At 42.9% G+C, this 27,644-nt stretch overlaps 1 protein-coding gene across 2 annotated transcripts; it reads right to left on the reverse strand.

Annotated features, from left to right (window-relative positions):
• Nucleotides 1-760: 760 nt before the first annotated feature.
• Nucleotides 761-27,573, reverse strand: Nsdhl (NAD(P) dependent steroid dehydrogenase-like). 2 transcript variants are annotated; one of them, XM_057760803.1, is made up of 10 exons: nucleotides 27,445-27,573; nucleotides 26,190-26,284; nucleotides 24,718-24,761; nucleotides 22,741-22,841; nucleotides 17,997-18,155; nucleotides 13,195-13,341; nucleotides 8,913-9,041; nucleotides 7,259-7,401; nucleotides 3,081-3,183; nucleotides 761-2,246 (listed from the first exon to the last, which is right to left on the reverse strand). In XM_057760803.1, exons 4-10 carry the CDS (start codon nucleotides 22,795-22,797, stop codon nucleotides 1,914-1,916), a joined length of 1,071 nt encoding a protein of 356 aa, XP_057616786.1. In that variant the 5' UTR covers nucleotides 22,798-22,841; nucleotides 24,718-24,761; nucleotides 26,190-26,284; nucleotides 27,445-27,573; the 3' UTR covers nucleotides 761-1,913. The 2 variants fall into 2 exon arrangements, with proteins under 2 accessions (XP_057616786.1, XP_057616785.1); XM_057760802.1 differs by lacking the exon at nucleotides 26,190-26,284 and having other exon boundaries at nucleotides 27,445-27,565.
• Between the last annotated feature and the right edge of the window lie 71 nt (nucleotides 27,574-27,644).

The following is a 27,644-nucleotide window of genomic DNA, read 5'->3' on the forward strand; positions in this document are numbered from 1 at the left end:
AGTAAATTGTATGAACCACCACAGGCTGTCCAGACCTACAGAATAAAAGTTATTCCCTGCCTTCCTCTTTAGCCTGACCAATGTCCTACTGCTTCCCAAAGCAGCCTTCCACTTGTGTCCTCTACTGAACTGAAGTTACACCAGTAAGTGCAACATACACTATTATTTCATATATGGTTAAGAAACACAGCACTCTGCTCAAAGTGGTTGGCTATGAGACTGATCTCTTTAGTTTGAAATGCCAATTGGTGGGTCTGCATCAGCGATTATTTCTCCCTCCTTCATGTCCAAACTCAGTGCATCACCTGCTCTGCAGAAACCATGTCACTTCACGTTGTCTTACATAAGTACATAAAATACATCAAATTTTATCATACTTCAGGATATTATGAATGGAACTCCATTACTGTAAGCCTCATGAGCAAACCTGGCATCTTATTCACTTTTATATCTGAATGCCCTGGCTGCTCAGCATGGTCTCTTCCCAGGCAGAGCTAATAAGCCAGCAACACAAACTGTATGGCTTTTATACCTTTATTATAGTTTCCCCCAATTGCCTTCCTACCCTTAAACAGTGATGAAGAAGAACTTAGAATTCTTCAAGAGCCAGGTGGTGGTGGTTTAATTCCAGCACTCAGGAGGAAGAGGCAGGTGAGTTTGAGGCCAACCTCGTCTACAGAGTTGAGTTCCAGGACAGGCTCCAAAGCTACACAGAGAACCTGTCTTGAAAAACCAAAAAACAAACAAACAAAAGTTCTTCAGGAATACATTTTAATGAGTTCAGAGAACAAAAACACACTGTATTAGATGGGCTGTACTCTTTGGAAGATGAATGGCCTGATATGTTCTGTGAGGTGAGCTACAACGATGTCTGTAGGCCATTCTGCAATATCTCATGAAGGAGTTTCTTGTAGTGATATTTCATTTGTATTTTAATAAATAAAGCTTGTCAGAAGGCCAGAAAAACAAAACAGCCAGCTACTGGCTCTTACCTCTACCTCAGTCTGAAATGGAGATCCTGCCTCCAGGAATCTCAGAATGAGACTGTGACTGAGAGCTGTCTCCTCCCCTCTTATAATCCTCTCTAGGGCTGGGATTAAGGACGTGCACCACTAGTGCCCAGTTTCTATTGTAAACTAGTGTGTCTACTGGGATTAAGGGTGTGTGTCACCACTGCGTGGTCTGTAAGGCTGACCAGTGTGGCTGTTTTACTCTCTGACCTTCAGGCAAGTTTTATTTATTAAAATACAAATGAACTATCAGTACAGTTTCTACTCAAACATCCTGGGGATGAAGAAGGCCACTCTCTCCAGCTTATTACCAACCATGTTTTTAGGAGCTGACCAACTAACATAGCACACAATGTACACATCGCACTGACAACTAAAGACTGCCAACAGTTTCTGTGGATAGAGAGATGTTTTATGGTAAAACAAGGCAGCCAGACACTGTACTCATTTTTGAAAGAAACCCTGACATCATGCAAGACAGCAGGGAACCAGGAACGGATTTATTCTTAGGGATTGGGGGCTGGGGTTACAGTCATCAACACTTCTAACTGTTCTACTAGGAACATATGAAATGTATGTCTAAGTCTTACTCTGTGTCAACAATTCTGGTTTTGCTTCAGTTTTTAAGACCTCGATCAAAGTCTTGTGGTTTTCACTTTATGTTGGTATACTCAGGGTTACCTTTCTGATAATGAACACAGAAGAGAGAAGTAGGGGGAGGGAGAGAGAAAGACCAAAACAGTAGATTATGCATCTTCCTGCTTTAGGAAGTCCAATGCTACCCTGGGAAGAGACATCTGCTCTTGTTACCAGCAAGGGGCACAATTAAGAAGAAACTCAATTAAGGATATTGGCTCATCAGAACAGAGAGGAAAAAATTATTGGGGAAGGCTCTGGGGCACATCACTTGTTCTTCCGCAGGTGGTGGAAACTCTGCACAGTCCTTTCCACGGCGTCATCCATGGTGACCAGTGGTCGGTATCCAATGAGCTTTTTGGCTTTCTCACAACTGTAGTAGTGGAATGTGCCAGCCAATGCCACCCGCATTGGTGTAAAAGTCGGCTTGATTTGGATGAGAGGACTGACCACCAGCACCAGCAGAGATAGCAGGAAAGCAAGGTAGTAGGCCACCCAGTAGGGGATGTGGTACTTGGGGGCCTCATAATTGAGGCCTGTCAGAATGCGGGACAGGAACGTCCAGAAAGGAATTGGTTCATCGTTGGTAATGTGAAATGCCTGGTAAAGGAACACGAAATTAGAGAGCCCTGCACGGCTGCTGGGGTGAGCAGGCCACACATGGGTCTCTAAGCTCAACTAGCTGCTGGCTCCACTTGCAACTGTTACTGTGGGAAAGCAGAGGCACACTGTCCTGCCTGTCCTGTCTCTCTGGCAAGGCACCATGAGCGTTATCAGGTCTTACATGCCTAGCTGCTTCAATGTATCACAGTCTGTCTCAGACTCTCAGAATGGGCCCTGTAGAAGGGCAGAGAGTGAAGGTGATAACAAAATCTACAAAGAATCCAGGACTAAAAGTGAAGTTTAGCTTGCACTCAGGAAGTTACAATTGGTAATTATTGCCATGGTAAAACTCAGTTTTACATCTGCATGTAACAAATGGCCAATATTAAATCTTTCAGACATATTGTTTGTTCTAAACCATATGTTACAAGTGGGAAAATAGAAAATGTTCACAGGGGAGAAAAGAGCACTCAGAGATAACAGTGAAAAACGAGGAAGATATTGAGCCTGAGAGATAACAGGCAAGGTGGGGTAACAGAGTAGGCCCTCTCAACTTTGATGATTTCTGAATGACTATATGCAGATCACTTGCTAGGAGTGCAGCAGTGTCAGGTCTGAACAATATAAGTCATGTGTGGGTGGTGAGAGAGGATGGAAATCTGAAATCTGAAACATGAGAAGAAAAGTGACAAGTATCTGCTTAACACAGATGTGACCAGGCTTCGAGTGAACATGGGACTCCCTGGATTTTGGCTTTCCAAAGTAACGATGCCTCACTGATGTACAACTTCCCAGTGGGTCCTAAGGTGCTGGGAGAAGCAAGTGCCTTACCTTCCCACCCAGAGCTACATCTTGGGAGAGGTGCTCGGCTGCCAAGATATGTCCATGAACCACATTCTCCACGAAGGTGAAGTCCACCAGGTTCTCCCCATTTCTGGAGGTAGATAAGAAATATTTCAGCTGTGCCACACAAAGACATTTGAGAGACTAACATACTTCTTTCTTATCAGTGCCTGTCTCTGACACACTTGTGTGATTGCAACAGGTAATGAAATATGACTATGCAGAACGACCTTTGGGGCAGTGAGATATTGAAGGATCAACCAATGAATGGGAGACTGTGGTGTCTTGCATGCCCCAGCATGACCAGTACTAGTGTCTTCTTGACCTTTGATTTCAGGTATAGACCTTGAACATTTTCCAAGGATACACCACGCCAATGGACTTCCAGTTTTCTCTCACTGCCTCTGTAATCCCTCAAAGCCTTAGATCAGAACATCAGTGAGATTTAATAAGTACAGGAAAACAACACACGCGGATAAAGAAGAAAAAAGAAATGTAAAAGGCACCAGGTGCAGTGAGGGGCTCATGCCTTGAATCCCAGTACTTTGGAGAAATCGCCCTTCACAATAGCCACAAATAACAAAATATCTTGGGGGTAACACTAACCAAAGAAGTCAAAGACCTATTTAACAAGAACTTTAAGTCTTTGAAGAAAGAAATTGAAGAAGATACTAGAAAATGGAAAGATCTCCCATGTTCTTGGAGAAGTAGGATCAACATAATAAAAATGGCAATCCTACCAAAAGCAATCTATAGATTCAATGCAATCCCCATCAAAATCCCAACACAATTCTCCACATATCTTGAAAGAACAATAATCAACTTCATATGGAAAAACAAAAAACCCAGGCTATCCAAAACAATCCTGTAAATAAAGGAACTTTCTGAGTCATCACCATCCCTGACTTCAAACTCTACTACAGAGCTACAGTAATGAAAACAGCTTGGTCTTGGAATAAAAACAGAGTGGTTGACCAATAGAATCTAATCGAAGACCCGGATATTAATCCACACACCTATGAACACCTGATTTTTGACAAAAAAGCTAAAATAATGGAAAAAAGAAAGCATCTCCAACAAATGGTGCTGGCATAACTGGATGTCAACACGTGAATGAAATTAGATCCATATCTATCACCATGCACAAAACTATAGTCCAAATGGATTAAAGACCTCAATATGAATCCGACCACACTGAACCTGATAGAAGAGAAAGTGGGAAGTAGCCTTCAGTGCATGGGCACAGGAGACCACTTCCTAAATATAACCCCAGTAGCACAGACACTGAGAGCAAAAATAAATAAATGGAAACTCCTGAAACCGAGAAGCTTCTGTAAAGCAAAGGACATAGTCAATAAGACAAAAAAGGCAGCCTACTGAATGGGAGAAGATCTTCACCAACCGCATATCAGACAAAGGACTGATCTCCAAAATACATAAAGAACTTAAGAAATTAGACATCAAACTACCAAATAATCCAATTAAAAAATAGGGTATAGAACTAAACAGAGAATTATCAACAGAAGAATCTTAAATGGCTAAAAGACACTTCAGGAAATGTTCACCATCCTTAGGCACCAGGGAAATGCAAATCACAACAATGCTGAGATACCATCTTACACCTGTCAGAATGGCTAAGATCAAAACCACCAATGATAGCCTATGCTGGAGAGGATGTGGAGTAAGGGGAACACTCCTCCACTGCTGGTGAGAATGCAAACTTGTATAACCACTTTGGAAATCAGTGTGGCGATTTCTCAGGAAATTGGGAATCAACCTACCACTCTTGAGCATATACCCAGAAGATGTTCAATTATTCTACAAAGACATTTGTTCAACTATGTTCATAGCAGCATTATTTGTAATAGCCAGAACCTGGAAACAACCTAGATGCCTCTCAATGGAAGAATGGATAAAGAAAATACAGCACATTTACACATTAGAGTACTACTCGGCGGCAAAACAAAACAAAACAAAAAAAAAACCAATGACATCTTGAATTTTGCATGCAAAGGGATTGAATTAGAAAACACTATCGTGAGGTAATCCAGACCCAAAAAGATGAATATGGTATGTACTCACTCATAAGTCGATACTAGCTATAAATAAAGGATATAGAGCCTATAGTTCATGATCCTAGAGAAGCTACGTAACAAGGTGAACCCTAAGAAAAACATAGAGATCCACCTGCAAAGTCGAAATAGACAAGATTGCCTAACCAAATTGGGAGTATGGAAACAAGGGGAGAAGAGAGGAAGGAAGGGGAAGAGGAGGAGAGAAGGGAATGGAGGAGGAGAATGTGAGGGAACAGAATGGTTGAGATGGAGGAAGGACAGAGAAGAGAGCAAGGAAAGAGATAGCTTGATTTAGGCATCCAGTATGTGGTTAGCAAGACACTTGGCTCTAGAGAAATTCCCAGAAATCCACAAGGATGAGCACAGCTAAGACCCTAAGTAATAGAGGAAAGGAAATCTTGACTTGTCCTGTAGTCAGACTGATGAATATCTTAAATATCACCATAGAACCTTTATCCATCAACTGATGGAAGCAGAGGCAGAGACCCACATTGCAGCACTGGACTGAGCTCCCAAGGTCCAGTTGAAGAATGGAAGGAGTGAGAATATGAGCAAAGAGGTCAAGACCATGAGGGGTTCACCCACTTAAACAGTCCACCTGAGCTAATGGGAGCTCATCAACTTCAGCTGGACTGGGAAGGAACAAGCATAGGACCAAACTAGTCCCTCTGAATGCGGTTGACAGTTGCATGGCTGCAGCAGACTGAGGGCCACTGGCAGTGGCACCAGGATTTATTCTTACTGCTTGTACTGGCTTTTTGGGAACCCATTCTCTTTGGATGGATACCTTGCTCAGTCTAGATATAGTAGGGAGGGCCTTGGACCTTTCCCAAAGCAATGTGCCTTACTCTCTCTGAGGAGTGGATGGGGGTGGCTTGGGAGGGAGGTAAGTGGAGGGAATGGGAGGAGGGGAGGGAGTGGGAACTTGGATTGGTATATAATGAAAAAAGTTTGTTTTCTTTTTATAAATAAATAAATATTTCAATCTAGGAAAAAAAAAGAACTGTTTCTGAATGTTTGTGTTCCTCAATATTCTTGTTAGAGCCCTGCTCTCATGAATGGGATCAATGCCCTTATAAAAGAGGCTTGAGAGAGCCTATTTGTCCCTTGGGTCACATAAAGATACATAGCAGGTAAGAGGATTAGATGCTTAGCAGACACCAATTTTGCTGATAGCTGATCTTGGACTCCTCTGCTGTGGAACATTTGTTTATGCTATGGAACATTTGTTTAATAATGCAAAGATGTGTTGCATTCTTTTATACTTCATTTGTTTAACTCTGTGAAGCTGTGATTATTTGCCTGTCTAAAACACAGGAACTGAATGGCCAAGAGCAAGACAGCATGAAGGATAGATGGGGCTGGTAGGTAGAGAGAATAAACAGAAGGAGAAAAAGGGAGATCTAGGAGCCAGAGAAGGAGAGGAGGACACCATGGACCAACCATCCAGCTACACAGTCAGCCATGGAGTAAGAGTGAAAGTAGGATATTGAGAAGAAACAGAAAAAGCCCACCAGGCAGTGGTGGCGCACGCCTTTAATCCCAGCACTCGGGAGGCAGAGGCAGGCGGATCTCTGTGAGTTCGAGACCAGCCTGGTCTACAAGAGCTAGTTCCGAGACAGGCTCCAAAAAAAGCTACAGAGAAACCCTATCTCAGAAAAAGAAAGAAAGAAAGAAAGAAAGAAAGAAAGAAAGAAAGAAAGAAAGAAAGAAAGAAAAGAAAAAGCCCAGAGGCAAAGGTAGATAGGATACTTAGTTAAGAAAAGCTAGCTAGAAACAAGTTAAGCTAAGGCCGGGCATTCATAGTCTCTGTGCATGATTATTTGGGAGATGGGTGAAGGGCCCCTCAAAGAGCAAAGAACAAGGAGTCAAAGAGTAAAAATCAACCAACAATACTTTTCAGTTTCCAGATCTGTGAGCTATGAGTTACTCGTTTGTGAAGTTATCTAAACTATAGCTTTTTGTTACTGAAGCCTGAACAGACTCAGACTATTACACGATGCTTCTTGGCACTCTCAATTATTATCTGCGTGTGCTGCACATGTGCTCACAGTCTGAAGGGAACAGAATGACCAATAGAAGCTGCCTTACCCAATCATGAACTTCATTTTGCCCTTTCTAGCCGCATCAATTAGGATGGGGACTAACTGGGGGTCCCTTGGGCCAAAAATGCCGTGAGGACGAATGGCTGTGGTTAAGAAATTCTTCTCAGGGTCGTTGGCATCCAGTACTGCCTGAAAGAAATCAACAGAGAAAGGGGCACTGTAAGACTTCTCCTGGCTAAGATGGTACCTTACTGTATGTGGAGACAGATGAATGACATACTCGGTGTATGTGCAGGCCACTGGGTAGTTGTCTGTCTTGGAACAACATCTCACATTATAATTCTTATCCCATCTATCTCTGAAAAATCAACAGTGAAGGAGAAAACTGGCTAATACCTGCTAGGATGAAATCTGAAAGCTCAGGTCGGGTTCAATGGCCATACACACATGCAGCCAGAAGGTGTATCTTGGCTTCAATTTATGGAAAAGGCCTGAGAGTTTTAGTTAATGAGGTAGACTTGAGCCTCCAGCAAGGCTACTATCAAACCAAAAGAGCTCCTGAATTCAGTGGCGTGTACAAGGCTTCAAACATACTCTTCACCATGTAATGAACAGTCTGCTCAACAACAGACAGATAGCTCGGGAGTTAGCTTGGCCAGCAGAGCACAAGGACACATACATATAAAGATTATAGTCCTAGCCACTTTAAGCTAGTTTTCAATTGAGTATATGGCAATCACAGCTTCCTGACCCCACTCCCCTCAAAGGCTGCTAAGTGTCTGTGGTGCTGAGGGGCATGGCCAAGCCTTCAGACAGCCTCTGACATGGTTATCTCTATGTTTGAAAAGTTGCTAAACAAATCCCAAAGAAGACTTATTATGAAGAGGGTTTTGGGTGATGTTGATCTTGAAAACAAGGTTAAGTTACTGCTGGAGTTTCCTCCAGTTTTTCTGACTTCTAGTTGAGTTCACGCCAGTGACATATTGATGGCTTGAGCTCAGGCTTCCATCTGGAGATCATGAGCCAACTGAGCTGTGGGCTGGAAGCCTAGCACCTTAGGTGACAGTGTACAGGGCCTCTGAGCTAACTAGTATTATCTGGAAGCCCATGGTAGGCTTTGGTCTCCCGTAAGCCTAGCTCCATAGAACAGGAGGGCATAGCCTGGGCATAGGACTTCTTAACTAGGTGAGAACAGGCTCTGTTGTGGTCTCCACGTGACTGTGTCCTGTTCTGAGATGGAAGTGAGCTTCAGTTTCCAAGTACTGGCCTGGAGAGCAAGCCTCAGTGTGTAATGTGCTGGAAAGGCCTAGGAAACAAGTCCACAGCTGCCCAAGTAACTGTAAGGGCCCAGGGCTGTCCCAGCATGTAGTACAGGGTTTCAAGTGTCCGGGCGACCTCAGTGCTCAGCCCACAATTACACCCTCTTTAATCAGTGTATTTTCCTGTCATCTGGTAAAAGTGCCTGTCGTATTAGATATTTCTGGAGGTTAAAGGAAGTAGTCCCCAGAAAATATTGAGAATAGTATTTGGTCACAGTATATCATTCTGTCCTTTTGAATTTAATTCTGCAAATGAATTTACATTTCATGTTGGGTACTTGGGTCTCAAAATACTAACTTTTCCATATTCACAGGCATTTTTTTCTTATGAATGGAGACACTTGAGGTATCTGTTCATTTAATTGGCTTTGAAGTACATACTTTCTCCTGCAAGATCTTGGTCTCTGTGTAGTAGTCAATGGGCTTCATGGCATAAGGGAGGTCCTCAGTTCCATTTTTTATGTCCGTACCCTCAAAGACGACACTAGCACTGCTGGTTAAAATCAGTTTCTGGCAGAGAAACATTTAAAGGAAAACAAAAGTCAGGAAGTTTTGCTATTCCAATTGCCTAAGTGTCATATATGAGCAAGCCCCATCCACAAGGCACTTCCAAGTTACTTGCTGGAGTACATTTTCTTTTTCAGTCTTCTAAGAAAACCTGTGTAGCCATAGGGACTTTAGACACATTATGGTATTACAATTTAAAAGTAATGGATCTCATTTTTCCCATCCTATCATATCTAAGGGAGAAAACAAAACTAACACTATTCATGATAGATCTCTATGGGAGAGCGCCTCCATGGAGGGAAGGATGGACTACCAACCAGTAGGGAAATTTCTGCCTGCAAAATTCCACTGGATACTCTGATACCAGTCTTGCCATGTAAACACAAGTATATGCATATGCACATAACTTAAGGCATGCTTTGCTAGTAGAGACAAGCACCTAGCATGTGTAAGGTTCAATTCACAGCAGCAGTATAAAAGGCAGGCAGGCAGGCAGGCAGGCAGGCAGGCAGGCAATATCTTGAAGGAGGATGCTCTCTTTTGCAGGTCTCCAGATTGCATTGTTCTGGTTAAGAGCAGTTCATCTGATACTGACATCATTGACTCTGTTAGTCATATTTTTTACTGCTTTTATTCTATATCATTCTATAAATCCTAGCTACAGTGGTAAACAAACACCAATTTATAATGTTTTAAAAAAACAAGACACCAAACTAATCTCATTGGTCCAGTGTTTCTCAACCTTCCTAATGCTGTGACCCTTTAATATACAGTTCCTCATGTGGTGACCACAACCATAAAATTATTTCATTGCTACTTCATAACTTTAATTTTGCTACTATTACTAACTGTAATGTAAACATGATATACAGGATATCTAATATGTCATATATGTAAGATATGTCCTATATTAATATATATCATATATTAGATATCCTGTATATCACATTTCTACATCTTTCGGTTATTTGATTCCCAAAGGGGTTGTGGCCCACGTGTTGAGAACTACTGCAATAGTAGATGATAGAAATAAAAAGATACAATACATATCAAGTTGAAACAGGACCAAAACCTCTCCCCGCTGTGTCGAGGCTGAGCAAGGTATCCCTCCATAGTTGACTCCCCATGGGAAGCCTTACCCTTTCTGAGGAGTGGATGGGTGATTGGGTGGTGGTGGGGGTGGTGAGGGAGGGAGAACTGTTGTTGGTATGTAAAATGAAGAAAAAACTTTTAAATAAAAGAAGATACAATACCTACATGGAGTGGGTAAGCCTACAGAAAATATTAAAAGTTCAGCAAACTAGCTGAATTCAAAATCAATATAAGGAAATTAGAAGCTGGAGAGATGGCTTAGTGGTTAAGAGTGTTTAGTCCTCTTGAAGAAAACCCGAGTTGGGTTCTCAGCACCTATATTATACGACGCACAACCACCTGTAACTCCAGTTCGAAGGGGATTTGATGCCTTTGGTTTGGCCTCTGAAAGTTCTGTACACACGTACACACACACACATTCACATTCTCTCTCTCTCTCTTACTCACTCACACAAACACAAATAAATACAAAACAAAACCCCCTAAAACCACTATAAAGCTATCTATTTCTATACCTATCTATGGAAATTTACTATATTCCTAAACATTAACAGTAACTGAAAATGTAGTATAAGTTGGTGATTAACAAATGATGGGGTTCACAGGAATAAGTATAATAAAAGATGTATAAAACCTCTGTGAAGTACAGTACAATTATCACTGAGTGGCATTACAGATTGGGGGATGTTTCATATTCATAAATAGGAACAGTCAATGTTAGAAAGACATCAGATCTTTTTAAAATTACTCAGAACATAAATGCAACTGCAGTAACAATCCTAGGCAGCTTCATCAAGGAACTTGACAAGCTGATTCTACAGTGGAGGGGAAAACTTGAACAAAAGGCTCAGAGTAGCTAAGGGATCTTGGAAGAAGTTGGTCAGATACTGATATGTATGCTAAGGTAGAGCTTATACCCATGAGATCAGACAGAGGTCAGTGCAGTAGACAGAAAACCTGGGAACAAATTCAGGCAGAACAGGATGCTCAAAGGATGATGCAGGCAGGATATATGTGCACAAAGTTTGGATTAAGCCATCAGCATGCTGAACTAATTATTTGGAAAAAAATTGATCTTGATCCTGTTGCATATATCATAGATTCCTGGTTAATTAGATTTAAATATGCAAAGTAACACTTTAAATATTTGAGATAAAACGCATTAAAGACTTTTGGTTTTGGTGTTGGAAATCAGTTTCTCTTCGGCCTTACACACTAAGCTAACTACCCCCTTAGAGGACAAACAAGATATATATATTTCTCAAAATGCATAAAGTTTCAGAAAGACATGTTCAGCATGACATGATATTAGTGCTCCAAAGTTCTACAACATGCTGTTAGTGCATGGAACTAATAGGAATAACAAGTGCAGGTTTAGAACCACTGTCCCACATGGGCGAAGAAGGGGCAGTGGCAATGAGGAAGGGGCATAGGTGGCTTCAGTCATGCTAGTAGTAAGCACTATGCCCACTGTATTGTTCTGTGCCTTCCATTTCACAGCAGCAGGGGCTTCAACAGAACTCCAGCTACATACACATCCTGGAGTGGAGAGTCTGGAACATGGCAGCAGAGGGCCTGCTTTGAATCCCACCTCTTTTATTTACTACCGGAGACTTTGCTTAGCCCCTGGCTACCTAAGGAAAAGAAAAGTAGGTGACAAATGCAGTAGGGCAAAGTTCTTGTCAAGTACAAAGTATAACTGAGTATGACAGTTGGTTCTGATGGGTTTGGAATCACCTAGAAAGTACATGGCTGGGCATGCCTGAGGGGTTTAGCTTATGGAAGGAAATCCACCCTGAATGGATCATGGGCTGAGGACCTGAACAGGAAGTTAATTGAATACTGTCATTCATTTCTCTCTACTTCCTGCTTACAGATGTAATATGATTAGCCAATGGGAATTTTAACTGATGGGAATCCAGAAGAGCTCCCTTCTCACCTACTCATATTGGACCCATTGATTACTGGGAACTGGCCAAAGGTACCCAGGAAGATAACTGGAAGAAGAGCCCCTACTCTCTGTACCCTTTTCTCAGTTTCACAGATCTCTAACAGTGTTGTAAGCTGATACAAGGCCAAAATTTGTATGCTTTTCGGCCTAAGTCAGCATAGGTTTCTATCACATAAAAGCGGTAGTGCCCCCCCTTTAAATAAAAGCAGTTTGATAAACAATGTGATGAGTTGTTTAAAAGGTTCAGCACAAAATTAACTTATGATCCAGGAATCCCACCTCTGGGTAGCTACCCAAAAGAATCAAAAGTGAGGACTGAGGCAGGCATTTGTAGTCTCTGTTCACAGAAGTATAATTCATAGCAGCCCAAAAGCAAAAGCAACACAAACGTCTACTGATGGCTATTTATTCTCTTTCATGTGCATGGAAGTGTGTGTATGTATGGAGGTCAGAGTCGATGGCGGAGTCTTCCTCAGTCTCTCCATCCATAAATGGGGAGTATTAGTCTTGAAAAATGAAGGAAATTCTGACGTACTACAATATAGATAAACCTTACAGACATTGTGATAAGTACAATAAGCATACCACAAAAGGATAAAACCTGTTTGAATGCACTTATAGTAAGAGACAGAGTGGAGAATAGTGGCTGCCAGGAGCCAGGGAGGGGCAGAAGACTGCAGAACTTCTGTCTACTACATGGATAGAGAAGACAGTGATAACAGTTAGATAATGAAGTGAATATAGCTAACATCACTGAATGCATACTTGCAAAAGGGTTACAGTGGTTACAAAGTATATTGAAAACATTACGTTGTTTCAACAGAGAAAACAAGCAACATCAAAATTCCATATCTCTTGAAGCAAAACCGAATAAGCCTTAGCCTATCTGAACACTCAGATGGTCTATCTGTATTGGAAGAGTATAACCTCAACTGGCTGGCCCTTTGTGACATCAACTGGCGCCCAGGGCTTAATTTTTAGTATCCTCTTAACATGAAAGAGGCAACCCTGGATGAGCCCAGGAAGAGGGTTAACTGGAATGACTCCACCTCCCCTCCCTCTGAGAAAGCAAGCCCATGCTCCAGATACTAGTCACCACAGCATTTCCCTTACCTGAACCCCAGCTTCTTTGCAGGTTTCAATGACATTCTTGGTGCCAATGAAATTCACTCTATAAAAGAGTTCCTTGTTGTTACCGGATGGTGGGGGTGACGCACAGTGGAAAACTGTGCTTACACCCTTCAGAGCTGGGTACAGGTCCTAGAAAAGCACACAAGACAAAAGAATCATTACAGCTTAGGGCAAGTCAACAGCCTTCTCACGTTCTCTGTCATCTGTGGCCTGTGGCCTTTTGGATTTTTATAATTCTGTAAGCAACACAGAGACATACGCTTTGTAAAAGACTCAAACTACACAGGAGTATGTGGGATAAAACCATGTTTTCTTTAATTACCTTGTCCAGAATAAAAAGGGAGTATGAGAAGTCAGACACCACAGTGACTGGAAGAGGCATACAGTGACTCAGTTTCACTTACTAGAAGGAACCTCGTAAGACAAACAGGCGGCTGCAGATCTGGGTGTAAACACACTAAACGAACCAGGAAGGCCTTTGATCATATTGTGAAGTAAAGAGGCTCTCCAAGCCTGCTGGAGGCTTCAAAGACTTAAGAACCAACACACAGAGACTCCTACTGGCCAATGAGGAGGCTATTTGCTCAGCAGTTAGAATAAGAGTGGTTAGTGAAAGTGGGGAATAGAAAATAATTGATTAATTCGAGCAAAAAAGATCTGAGGGGCTAAATGAACAGAATGACAAAATGCCACTATTGTGCCAAATCTCCAAATTCATGGTTATCACCAGAAGAAAGAAAAATCACTAGATGCCATAAAATCCTCTGTCACTATACACAAACATAATAGTTCTGGGAAACTATTTGAGAGTAAGGAGTCACCTTCTAGGCATGTATACTTTTGCCCAAATAACTATCAATTGATGAACAGTAGGCACACTCCAACACATAGGATATTCTTTTCAAAATTAAATTTTATATTGTTGTGTGTGTGTGCACGCACACATGTGTGGATACCAGAAGACAATGTAGGATATCTCCCGCCTCCCATTTTGAGACAGGGTCTCACTATGTAATCAGTCTGGCTGGCCTGGAACTTACTATGTAGATCAGGCTGCCCTCAAACTCACGAGATCCGTCTGTCTCCAGTTCTCACATTTTAAAAGACACCTTGTAGTTTCAGTAGGCTGACTAGCCAACAAGCTCCTGAAATTTACCCATCTCCACTTCTCTAATACTTGGCTCATAGGCTTGCATGACCATGCATAGCTTGGGATTGTTTGTGTGCTCGGGAGATTTGAACTCTTGCTTTAATAGCAAGTGCTTTTACTCACTAAGCTATCTCCTTATCTCCTAGATACTCTTAAGTTTGTTACTCCATATTTAAGCCTTCCTAACTATTTTGACAAAATCCTTTATACGTGTTTTTATTTGGGGGTTTAGGGTCCAAATGTGGACCACTCATATGTGAACCTTGAGTCCTTTTCATTTCTGTTAATCTGGAGCAATCCCCTGAGTTTTGCTTTCCTGTAATATTTCACAGGACTAGGGAGGTTAATTTATTGACTTTTGCTCAATTTGCATTTGTTTGTTCATTCACGATTATATTTACTTAACAGTTTTGGCAATTTCCAGATTCCCTTTATGGTTTTTGTCTAACTTGTGCAAGTGGCTAACAGAATTCAGGTAAGCACATTTACTGACTTGCTATACAGGAAGTACAAAGGATACCGGTAAAGAGATGCACAGGATGAGGTATAAATGAGTGGTATGGAGCTTCCCCACCCACCCTGTGCACCAGCCTCCAGTCTCACGACATAAGCAAACTGAAGCATAGAAATAAGGAAAGTGAGCCGGGCGGTGGTGGCGCATGCCTTTAATCCCAGCACTTGGGAGGCAGAGGCAGGCGGATCTCTGTGAGTTCGAGACCAGCCTGGTCTACAAGAGCTAGTTCCAGGACAGGCTCCAAAACCACAGAGAAACCCTGTCTCGAAAAACCAAAAAAAAAAAAAAAAAAAAAAAAAAAAAAAGAAATAAGGAAAGTGAAATGGAAGCCCGGCAAGGTCTGGCAGGTCAGATTCTTCTTGGCTGCTCTGTGTAGCATTCCTTCCTCCTAGATATGGGGATGGATCCCTTCTGACACTGGGTGGGAAAAAGCACATAAGACTCATCTTTAGGAAGATGAATTGTAGTTCCTATAGCCCGCATTAGAGAAGGAACTGTGAACTAGGAAATGTGGATGAATATTTATATCTCTGCTATATCTATTCTTTCTCTCTTCTCTCTCATGTATGTGTATACATGTATAGGGGTTTGTAAACATGATGCACCAGGATGGGGGGACCTGAACCACACCAAGTCTTTAGTTCTATAGAAATAAATGAAATTGGATGTGGTGCCTCATATGTGCAATCCCAGCATTTGGGAGCTGGAAGCGGAAGGATTGGTGCGAATAGGAAGCTAGTATGCTCAACACAGTAATAAGTTCCAAGCTAGCCTAGACTACAAAGCAAGACCCTGTCTCAAAATACACATCCTATCAAAGTCTAAATTTTATAGCAATAGACATAATCAATGTAAAACTATTAAGGTATTTATTGGTTTTGTACTCAGTCTTCGAAATTCAACTTGTATTTTATTTTATTTTATTCAGTGCAGACTTGTCTTAACTGAAGTGCTAGATGGGCATATGTGCCCAGTGTCTGCCTCACTGGACAGTGTACCAGTTCACAGGAAACAGCAGGTGGCAGAGACATGCTGATGCCCTGAAGATGCAATTAGCAACATCCAGACTCTAGGAAATGCTATTCGATGATGAACAAGCTAAGCACCACTAAGTCAACACACATACTACAGCATCTTGGGAACTTAGAAATCAAATAGTCTCAACTGTGTTTAACTCTTTATTTGGAAAAACAAATATAGACGTCTTATGAAGTAGTTAATGAATAACTGACATTAAGGAGCATATTATTATTATTATTATTAATGGTGTCTCTGAGATTGACAATTATGTAATGCTTTCTATAAAAATGAGTTTTATGTTTTAGAGATAAAAACTGAAATGTTTACACATGGACTGATAGATATGCTGAAGATTGGCAGAACCAGGACCTAAATAGAGTGCACTGAAAGGGGTCCTGCAGCACTGGGAGGCTGAGGCAAAAGGATTATTTTTAAATGTTCCCCTGCCATGTTCTTACCTGCATCATGTCCACCTTTCTTCCCTTAGCTCAGAATTCAGAACCCACTGTTGGAGCTTTGCATTACTCCTCTGACCCTTTATCCCATTTGTCTGACAAATGCCTGCTCTGGTCCAGTGCACCTTGTCCCCAGTCCCTGCCTGCACTGGAGATGCTGAGTGTGACTAGAGAATCAGATACAGGTATGGGCAGGCTTTTAGAGTGCTGGGGTTACAACCTGAAGGAGAATTTGCTCAGACAAAAGGACAATATCCTTCAAACTCTTGGTGAAGAAACCCTAAGAACAAAGCAGATTTCTCTAAAAGGCGGGGGTTCTAATCAGGACACTGTGTCAGTTCTCCCCAAGGTTCCTGCCTGTCCCACTAACTTTGCACTTCCCCCCACAACCACATAAACTTCTTCTTTGAATTCAATCTCAGTCGTTCTCTCCTTCTTGCCCTGTGCACAGTCCCTCTCTTACCCACTGGGGACTGTCTCTCTGGAGAACCCTGGATGACATGTGACTTGAAGAGAATGGTGCAGGCAGATGAAAATTATGCAGGACAACAAAGGGGCTATGGAGCCAAAGCTGGTGAGGAATCAGTAAAGACAGTGACAGTAGAAATGGCCACAGTTGCTCCTGCTGCAGTGGTAGAGAGTAGGACCAGGAAGAGGTAAAACAGTACCCAACATGCTGTGTCTGCCATGGAGAGAATGTACTTATTGGGGAGGACAGGTCTGGGCTAGGGAATTACAATGGGAGTAGAGGAGTAGAGCATTAACTGCAAAGGAGAAGAGACAAAACCAGCAAGGCTATCTTCTTAAGCATCCAATTCAACAAGAGTACCAGAAATGCTGATGTGGCCATCATCAGCAAGGAGCTGAAACCATTTTGGAAGTCACTTGTGAAGGAGAAGAAATGATTATGGATGGCTGCCATAAGCAGACCCAACAGCTTTGCTGAGCAACTTTGCTGATGTAGGAGGGTCATCTGTCTATGTGTTACTTTCATTGGTTAATAAAGAGACTGTCTTGGCTTTTTGATAGGGCAGAAAATTAGGTGGGTGGAGTAGACAGAACAGAATGCTGGGAAGAAGGGAAGTGAGGCAGACGCCATGCCTCTCCTCTCCAAGATGGACACAGGTTAAGATCTTTCCTGGTAAGCCACCACCTCGTGGTGCTACACAGATTATTAGCAATGGGTTAATCAAGATGTGAGAATTAGCCAATAAGAGGCTAGAGCTAATGGGCCAAGCAGTGTTTAAAAGAATATAGTTTCTGTGTAATTATTTTGGGTAAAGCTAGCCGGTGGCCAAGAGCTGGGAGGTGGGAAGTGGCCCGCAGCTCTTACTACACTTTGCGAAACCTACAAATATTCAAAAAATCTGGCCACCTATGAACTTTGCAGAACAGAGAAAATGGAACAACTGAAGTGAATGAGCAGGGCTGGGACGAGAGTGGGAAGTGAACAGGTAGAAGATTTCCTTTGGAAGTGAACATGTTCTGGAAGTCAATAATGGTGAATGATTGCTGAAAAAAAAAATATATATATATATATATATATTTTTCAAACTATAGTTTTCTTGGCCTTTGAGCACTTGGTTTTGCCTTTGCGGGGGGGGGGGTCCTACAGGAGATTAGTGAAGCAGAGTGGGTCCCTTACCTGTTGGCTGCAGAGATCGCCTATAAAGAACTGCACCTGGGGGTTATCAAACCCTTGGCGGATATCAAATACATTGACAGCATAGCCTCGTGCCAGCAACTGCTCCACCATGTGCTGCCCCAGGAACCCAGAGCCTCCAATCACCGTGCACTTCTTGGCCTGGGGAAAGAGGGAATGGCGAGAGGACCAGAAGTGTGAAGACTAACATGATAAAGGTCAGACTTACGTGTGAAGACTAACATGATAAAGGTCAGACTTACGTGCTAGGAGCCATTGCAATGGCATATACATCTGTCTGTCTAAAACTGCCTGAGCTCAGGGAAAAGCTTAGTATAGCTGTGTTTGATCAACAGTGTCACCTGTTCTCCTGGGTTTAACAAGGAGGAGAGAGAAAACAAATGACTCTAGGCTAGACTGGTAGATTTGATGACATAATCCACACTTTATATTTAGTGAAAGGGAATTAAAAGTCCTATGATCACACCAGACAATCTAAACAAGCAAAAAGCCAAAGGCTGTGCCTTCTTGTTCCTGATTGGTAATCCCTTGCCAGAAAAAAAAATCTAGCCATTTCAGAGTTTCTAATGAAAGCATTCATTTCCAAACTCATAGGACAGTGATTTTCTCTGCCTCCATGCCCATAAGGAGGGTGGATCTTGTGGCTCTGGGATGACCACTTAACCCCTTCTGGCCTCAGCCCATGTATTAAGTGCTACGCTGCTAGGATCTCCATGTAGAACCAGGGAGCCATTTATCACTCGGACCCAAGGTTTTGCCGTGCCTTCTCAGAACTCAGAGGAACGGATGACTCAGCACTGGGATGTGGTATTTAGATTCCAGCTTCCCCAGTGCATCCAATTTCTTGGCTAAATTCAGACTCTGGGAAGTGGGGTAATGGAAGGATAGTATACCACCTGTAGGTGTATAAGTATTAGAACTCCAGGATGTCAATGCAAATGTTCGCTGGCATCTGCTCAATAATCTGGAGACCTGTATCAGTAACCTTTTCTCACTGCTGTAAGAAAATATCTGTCAGATGCAGCTTAAGGAAAGAAGGATTTATTTTGGCTCATGGTTTAAGGGATACAGGCCCTCATGGTGGTAAGACATGATAGCAGGAGAGGCAGGTGGCCATACTGCATTTCTGGTCAGAAGAGAGGAAGGTACAGACACACACACAGAGAGAGAGAGACAGAGAGACAGAGACACACACACACTGGCGCTTGGCTGACTTTTTCCTATCACCTTTTCACTAAGTCTGGGATTCTAGCACATGGGATGCTGTCAGCAACATTTAGGGCAGGTCTTCCCTCATCAGTTACACATATCTGGAAACAACCTCACAGACATCCTCAGAGGCTTGTCTCCTAGGCATCTACAAATCTAGTTCTGTTGACAATGAAGATTACGGACCACATTACCACTGTCCCTAAGCTGTACCTGGGCTTCCCTAAGATGACAGACCCAATTTTCTTAGCTTGTATGGAGTCAGTCAGTGTTGGCTATGTGAATAGTCAAGATCAAAAAAAAAAAAAACAACTCTGTTCCTTATTATAAAATAAAGCAACCAACCTCCCCTCTTTTAAATAATCTTAAAATGATTTATCTTTATTTTACATGTATGGGTATATACTGCCTGCATGTATGCTTGTGCATTGTATGCAAACAGTGACTGTGAAGGCCACAAGAGGGCGTCAAATCCTCTGAACTGGAGTTATAGGTGGTTGTCAGCCAATATATGGATGCTGGGAAATGAACCTGGATCTGGAAGAGCATCAGTTGCTTTTACCTTCCCTCTTTTTTTTTTTTTTTTTTTTTTTTGATTTTTCGAGACAGGGTTTCTCCGTAGCTTTGGAGCCTGTCCTGGAACTCCCTTTGTAGACCAGGCTGGCCTCGAACTCACAGAGATCCGCCTGCCTCTGCCTCCCGAGTGCTGGGATTAAAGGCGTGCGCCACCACCGCCCGGCTTACCTTCCCTCTTGTACCTTAAACATTGACATAAAAAAGCTATGTGACATACTCAGGACTTGTCAGGGCCAGGTACCATCTGCAGATTTCTCTCTCTTACTGTGGATGTCCATTCTGAAATGGCTCTCATATCTGTAGACATGATCAGCCTCATCACTGCCCATCAACTGCCTCTCTGGCAATCTTTCCCTTCCATCTCTTTCTACCTCAGTTTCACAGGCAAATTGTATGCACTTAGAACCACTCTGATTTTTCTGGCCAGTCCTCAGAGTTCCCTGCTGAGGCTCTCCAGCACTTCTAGGTTCAGAGATTACGTAAGGCTCAGAGTCCAACTGTTTTACAAAAAAATCAATTTAGGGACTGGTGAGATGGCTTAGTGGTTAAGAGGGTTTGCTATGCAAAGATACGGTAAGTTCAAATCCCCAGCACCAATGTGAAAAGTCAGGCATGGCTGTACATGCCTGCAACCCCAGATTTAAGGGACAGGTGGATTCGGAGAACTTGCTGACCAGCCATATTAGGCAAAACAACAACCTTCTAGTTTACAGAGTACAGTAGTTTGAGTAAGAATGTCCCCCATAATCTTGGCATTTGAATATCTTGTTCCCAGTTGGTGATGCTATGTGGTTAGACTTATGAAATATGGCCTTGCTGAAAATGTCACGAGGGGTGGGTTTTAAAGTTTCAGTCTCCTGTCATTCCCAGAACTCTCTGTTGGCTTCATGCTTACAGTTCAAAATGTGAGTGTTCAGTTTGCTGCTCCAGCCACCATGTCTGCCTACTGCCATGGTGGTGATGGACCCTTCTCTCGCTGGAATCATACACCCAAATAAACCCTTTATTCGATGAGTTGCCTATGTCATGGCATTTTATCACAGCAATAAAAAAATAATACTGTCTAAAACAAATAGGCGGAGAGCAATAAAGATACCCCGTGTCAGCAGGGCAGTGGTGGCGCATGCCTTTAATCCCAGCACTAGGGAGGCAGAGGCAGGCGGATCTCTGTGTGATGTGTGATTCCCCTCTGTATGCTGTGAATACCATTGGTTAATAAAGAAACTGGCTTGGCCTGATACGGTAGAGCAGAGTTAGGCAGGGAAAACTAAACTGAGTGCTAGGAGAGAGAAGGCAGAGTCAAGGGAGAAACCATGGAGCTGCCACTGGAGACAGACACTCTGGAATTTTGCTGGAAGGCCACGACCTTGTGGTGATGCACAGATGAATGGAAATGAGTTAAATTAAGATGTAAAAGCTAGCCAATAAGAAGTTAAAGCTAGCTGGGCAGTGGTGGCGCACACCTTTAATCCTAGCACTCGGGAAGCAGAGGCAGGTGGATCTCTTGAGTTCGAGGCCAACCTAGTCTACAGAGTGAGTTCCAGGACAGGCTCTAAAGATACAGAGAAACCCTGTCATGGAAAAAAGAAAAAGTTAAAGCTAATAGGCCAAGCAGTGATTTAATTAATATAGTTTCTGTGTGATTTTTTTTCAGGAGTCTGGGTGGCCAGGAAACAAACAAGCTACTTCCTTACAACATCTGTGCATGAACCACACAAGTATAGGCATGTATGTATATATATATATTATATATATATATATACACACACACACACACATACACTCTCTCTCTCTCAACAAACCCTCATAATTTTGTATTTGTTTACGTATTTAAGCATTTATTTATTTGTTGAAACGGGGTCTCTCTAAGTATCCCCGGCTGTCCTGGAATTTCCTATGTAGACCAGGCTGGTCTTGAACCTACAGAGATCTATCTGCTTCTGCCTCCCAAATCCTGGGATTAAAAGTATATGTCATCATGCCTAGCTCTCATTTCCAGATTTTATATGTGATTAACCAGTAAATCTATTTGTGAACAGGATGACATAGATTCCCTCCTTATACTGATATATTACACTGATATTATTCCTGGAACAACTGAGCCAACAGCTAGTCAATAGATTTTTATAGTGACGGAAATCAAACTTGCCTCTGTTCAGAGATGTCAAACATGCAAAGGTAAATGTCTTTAATCCTATGTCTAAGGCTATGTGAGGAGGCCATGTGAAATAATCAATAACTTTTTGTGACCATAGCAGACAAAAAAAAGAGAATAAGTACTGATAAAAATGAACTTTCAGATGGGAAACAAGTACTGAGAACGGACCAAATGGATAAATAAGCCTCTTGGAGATGATAGTGTTAGGAATAGGAGAGGAATGGACTTGGGGGGGTGTATAGCTCAGTGATGGAGCATATCTGTTAGGCTATGTTTCATTTCTAGCACCACAAAATAATTTAATTCAACTGTAATATAATCTCAAGAGCATGGCTGGGGCCCCTGGGTTTTCTCCAATATTTTTGGTTTTACTTTTTCTTCAACAGGATAATGTATGTTTTTTTTCATAGCAGTCCTACCTAGAATAAACATATAAGACAAAAGTATTCTTCCTTAGTAGCTTATATTTAGACATTTATTTCTTTGAAAGTCACTCCATGGGAAAAAAGAGCTCATTCCAAAGCATTAAAGAAGGTTCAAGAACCAGGAGGTGGTTGAGTACACCTTTAGTCCCAGCACTTGGGAGGCAGAGGCAGATGGATCTCTGGGAGTTCAAGGACAGTCTGGTCTAAATGAAGGAAATAAAAAAAAAAAGAAAAGAAAAGAAGGAAAGAAGTGTGATGTTTATCAGGAGTGAAGTACATCACTATAAGCTTGAAGACCTGGCCTATGTAAAGAATCACCACCACAGCCTGGCCTCCCCTACTTTTTTAAAGTACTTACTTTGGAAATGTCTTTTGTCGAACATGTCTCTTTTGATTCACCAACTGCTTGTTCCATTATGGCTCAAACTATAGTCTTGTTTGCAAAATCAACTCTTCTTCCTAAAGACATAATTAGAGAAAGACATTAATAGTAAGTGAAGCAAAGCATCTCCAGCTATTATCACGAGTGTTCATAAATAGCTGAGCCATAGCTATACCCACTGGCCAAAGTACCCTGTGCTAGAGTCTGCTCTCTGGGGTATGGTAGGCCCTGAAATTTACAGAGCACTGGATTAAAGGCAGGACAGGAAAGCAGATAAATATGACTCCTTCACTACTCAAACCAAAAATCTTTGGGCTGTGGTTGGAGAATGGTGGTGACCAAGCATTTCACAATGGTAGACAGGAGTAACCAAATACGATGATGCTACCAAACAGAAAAGTGTGGCCCAGGTGAAGGCCTCATCATATACTCCCCTCTTCTTTCACCCACAATATCAACTTGCAAACACAAGGTATTTGCTGATGCAATATGTGTAAATGGCAAAATGTACCAGAAATAAGAGTCTATCCATGAAAGAAGATGCAGAGAATGCCAATGGGGAAAGAAATGTCAGGCAGTCAGCACTGACTGGGTCTTGTGATGGCTCCAATCCAATTTCCACACTTTCAAACGGTGGGTGCCATCATATTTCCCCAGAGGACTTGATTTTAGGACTGTACTGATTTTGTGGGCATATCAAAGACCCAAATATCCTTGAAATGGATTATTACAACACTCAATGTTTGATGGGTCATTTACAGAGAGGTTTTACAAACTCATAATGGAAGTTATTAGTTGTCATTATTAATTTTGTCAAACTGACAGGATTTAGAACCCTCTCTAGGAAGACTTCTGGCCTGCCTGTGAGGACATTTCCAGAGAAGTTGAGCTGAGGTACGAAGACCTACACTGAATGTGGGTGGCACTATCCGTGGACTGGGATCCTGGACTAAATGAAAATGTGAAAGCAACGGAGATGTGGCTCAGTGGTCAAGAGTACCAGATGCTCTTGTGGAAGAACTGTGCTTGGTTCCCAGCACCCACATGGTGGCTTACAACTGTCCTTAGCGCTAGTGCCTTGGGATCTGACACCTTATTCTGTCCTCTGTTAGCACTAGGTATACATGTGGTACACACACACACACACACACACACACACACACACACACACAATGCTTATACACATAAAATAAAATTTAAAAATCTTAATTCTTTTTAATTTAAAAAAGTAAGAAAGTGAGTTGAGCATCAGCATCTGTTCCTCTCTGCTTCCTGACTGCAGATACAATATGACCTGCCAGCCACATTACACTCCTGACATCATGATGACTGCCTCACCATGATGGACTGTATTCTTTTTTTTTTTTTTTTTTAATTTTTCGAGACAGGGTTTCTCCGTAGCTTTTTGGTTCCTGTCCTGGAACTAGCTCTTGTAGACCAGGCTGGCCTCGAACTCACAGAGACCCGCCTGCCTCTGCCTCCCGAGTGCTGGGAGATGAACTGTATTCTTATACCATACTAAACCTCTGCCTTCCATAGGTTGCTTTTCCCCAGGTATTTTCTCACAGCAACAAGAAAAGTAACTAATGCATCAGTTCAGTATATTTCAGAACTTGCCTTCTCCTGGGTCTCTGTGCATACATCTAATGACGATGGATAGCCAACCTGTAGCTCTGTGCTTACCCCATCCCTCTCTTTATTGCACACTTAATCGGGACCTGACATCTACACACCTCAAACAGACATGGCTCATATGGCTCTACATAGGTAAGACAGAAGCTGCTTGAGTTGCAAGATCAGGGCACAAATTGATCAGTGGAGTTAGTGGGCACCCAAGCCTCAGACATAATTAGGCCTCATCATCACTCCCCCCAGGTTTAGCACCCTGTACAGGACCAGGTGTGATGATGCAATGGGAAGACAAGGACTCCCGCAATGTTAACACTTACTCACCCAATGGATACGTTATCTTGAGAAAATACTGCAAAGCAGAGGTCCTGTAAAAAAAAAAAAAAAAAAAAAGTAAGGCCTCTCCCTACAGAATTCATGGCACAGGGTGAAAGAGCTTAGGAGGGTATTTGTTTCCAGAGGTCTCAGGTGAGCTATCCAACTGGACTCTGTCTTTTCACAGCCACATGTTCCTCACTTCCTCATGTTGCTTGATTACTTTTCGGTCACAGAAGGCACCCAGCTTTAAATTTGCAACGGGCCACCCAGCAGTCCCTCACCACATCCAAGCCGAGCTTCTACTGCTCCTTTCTGGGCCAAGGTGAGTTCTTCCTTATCCTTCAAGGCCGGTCTCAACTGCTCCCCGTGAGCCCTGCTTCTACTTCCTCACCATCTGTTTTCAATGCGCTCCTCCTGGGTTCAAGCAACATCTGTTAAATTACCTGTTGCTGTTGTTTTCGGGGCTGCATCTGGGAAATAGTCGTCTTTCCTGCCTACCTCAGATTGCTATGGGGCTCAAAGTAGCCCACAGGACCGAGTGCCACTGTTAGGTAGAAACCAGTGAAGACACAGTTCATGCCTTCAAAGAAATCATCAACTTGTGCGGAAAACAAAAAGCTTCAAAGAATGACAAAGCTGTGTTTGGGTCTTAAGGAGGACAAGCGGATAGAACCAACGTAGGCTGCTTGGTCACATGAAGTAACCTGACAGAAGAAAAGAGAGACTGTTCACCTTTTAGCAGTCAGGAAGCAAGAGAGGTAAGAACCCCACAATCCACTTCCAGGCCATGACCCTAATGCCCTAACAGTTTCCCAGCAGATCCCATTTTTTTTTGTTTGTTTTTCGAGACAGGGTTTCTCTGTGGTTGTGGAGCCTGTCCTGGAACTAGCTCTTGTAGACCAGGCTGGTCTCGAACTCACAGAGATCCGCCTGCCTCTGCCTCCCAAGTGCTGGGATTAAAGGCGTGCGCCACCACCGCCCGGCCAGATCCCATTTTGTATAGGTTCCACTACCTTCCAATAGCACCATGGGTGGGGACCAAGTCCTCAATACAGGGACTTTTGAGGAATATTTAAGAATCGCTTTTTGCAAAGAGTATGGAGAGATACGAAGTCAAGAAGGTCAGCAGGGGTAAAACTGCAGGAGGCTTCGGTGGGCTTTATTCTTTAAACTGAAGTTTATAAGCAGGGTACTGACCTGACCAGAGCTGGTCACAGCAAATTAACCTGGTGGAGCATGTGTGTATGTTGGTAGAGGGGTATATAGGTAAATTATGGGAAATTAAGAAACTACTTACCAACTTGCTGATACACTAAGTTTCACTGAATACCTAACACATATTCCTCCCTGCTCCAGGTACTGGAGTGCCAGCAGTGATCAAAAATGTTCAATTTACAGTGGCTTATGAGGTGACAAGAGCTACCATAAAAAATAGAGCAAGATGAGGGGCTCGTATACAAAATGAGTAAGTCGCTTACTTTAATGAGAAGGTGACAAGGGCCGAAGAACTGGAGTGGGGAGGAGAGATGCAGGGCCAGGTGAAGCGAAAGTTCAGGGTAGGAGGCGCACGGCTCTGGAAGTAGACAGTGATACGATTGAAATATATTGCCAAGCCGGGCACAAAGGAGCACGCCTTTAATCCCAGCACTCAGGAGGCAGAGGCAGGCGGATCTCTGGGAGTTTGGCCAGCTTGGTCCACAGAGCGAGTTCCAGGACAGCCAGAGCTACATATACACATATGTGACAAAAATTCCCAAAGAATTACTTAAATATCATATGTTTTAAAAAGTTCATGACACTGCGTATGGTCAATGAAGGAGAGTGTATCGGCCACAAAACCAGCACTGGGTATGATGGGAGGAGTTGCATGCCAGGCTTCGCATGCTTTGGTGAGAACTCCAGTTCGTACTGCTAAGGAAGGGCTAAGGTTATGGGAGGAAAAAAGAACACCTGAAGGACAGACCTGAGAGAACCCAGGGGCTGGACATGGGGGATTGCTACTGGAGGGAACAGAGGAGGCAAATATGACACAAAATTTCTGAATCTGGATCATGGCACCAAGGAAACAGGGCAAAGGGCCTACATTACTACTACAGAGAAAGTTTCTGGCCTTTCTCAGTTTGAGAGACCGATGCCATGTTCTCAATGTCCCCAAACATTCTATGCCTTGAGGGGAAGCAGCTGTGCCAGCTGAGGCACACTGCTGTAGCCAACGCTGTATCTCCATTAGTCCCAGCATAGTTCCAGGGAACTCCACCCCCTTGCACACATTCCTCTTTATTCCCTACGCACGCCAACATTTCCAAAATTCCTGCAACTTTGCTTTCAAGAGAGTCTCATTCAGCAATGCTCCTTCCCATGTGGCTTGAATGTCTGCACGGCTATCGGGGCACATTTTGATAACTTTTCTAGAGCCACGAAGTCCCCAGATCATCATCCTGAGAGCTAAAGTGGTTTTTGTAGAGCTAAATTCACAGAGCCTCGCCCAGATTCAGTTTCTGAGCCCCAGCCCCGTGCACCGATGACACAACGCTCGGCATGCCCACTCCCCTTTCTAGGCCTCAGCTGCCCCATTCAGTCATCGCTCCAACCCGTTATTCCAAATCTTTCCTGGCCCCTCTGAAGCTGAATCCCCAACTCAGGTTTTAGAACGTCCCACCCATCCTTCCGCACTTCCGCCCAGCTCTGTCGCCCACACGCAGTGGCCTCCAAGGACAAGGCCACAACTCTTACCCGGTTTAAACACTCTTGCGGTCGACTTCAGCTTGCTAGCAACCTGCAACCAGCGGACTTCAACCCAATACCAGTCACCCTTTTCTAGGGAGAGGTATGAGCCCACGATCAGCCGAGCTTCCTTCACCCTGTTGATTGGCTGCGTTCGGCTCCGGCGCAGCCAATTGATGCTCGCAGCGTGATTTTGCCCAATGAGACCA

Source organism: Chionomys nivalis, chromosome X (assembly GCF_950005125.1).
Source record: "Chionomys nivalis chromosome X, mChiNiv1.1, whole genome shotgun sequence".
Taxonomy (NCBI): domain Eukaryota; kingdom Metazoa; phylum Chordata; class Mammalia; order Rodentia; family Cricetidae; genus Chionomys; species Chionomys nivalis.

Coding starts and splice junctions, on each gene's coding strand:
- Nsdhl (XM_057760803.1), bottom strand. CDS start 22,797: ATGGAACAAGCAGTTGGTGAATCAAAAGAGACATGTTCGACAAAAGAC. Junction 9,042..13,194: donor GCAAAGAAGCTGGGGTTCAG/GTAAGGGAAATG, acceptor TTTCTCTGCCAG/AAACTGATTTTAACCAGCAG. Junction 7,402..8,912: donor CCAAGATCTTGCAGGAGAAA/GTATGTACTTCA, acceptor GATTTCTTTCAG/GCAGTACTGGATGCCAACGA.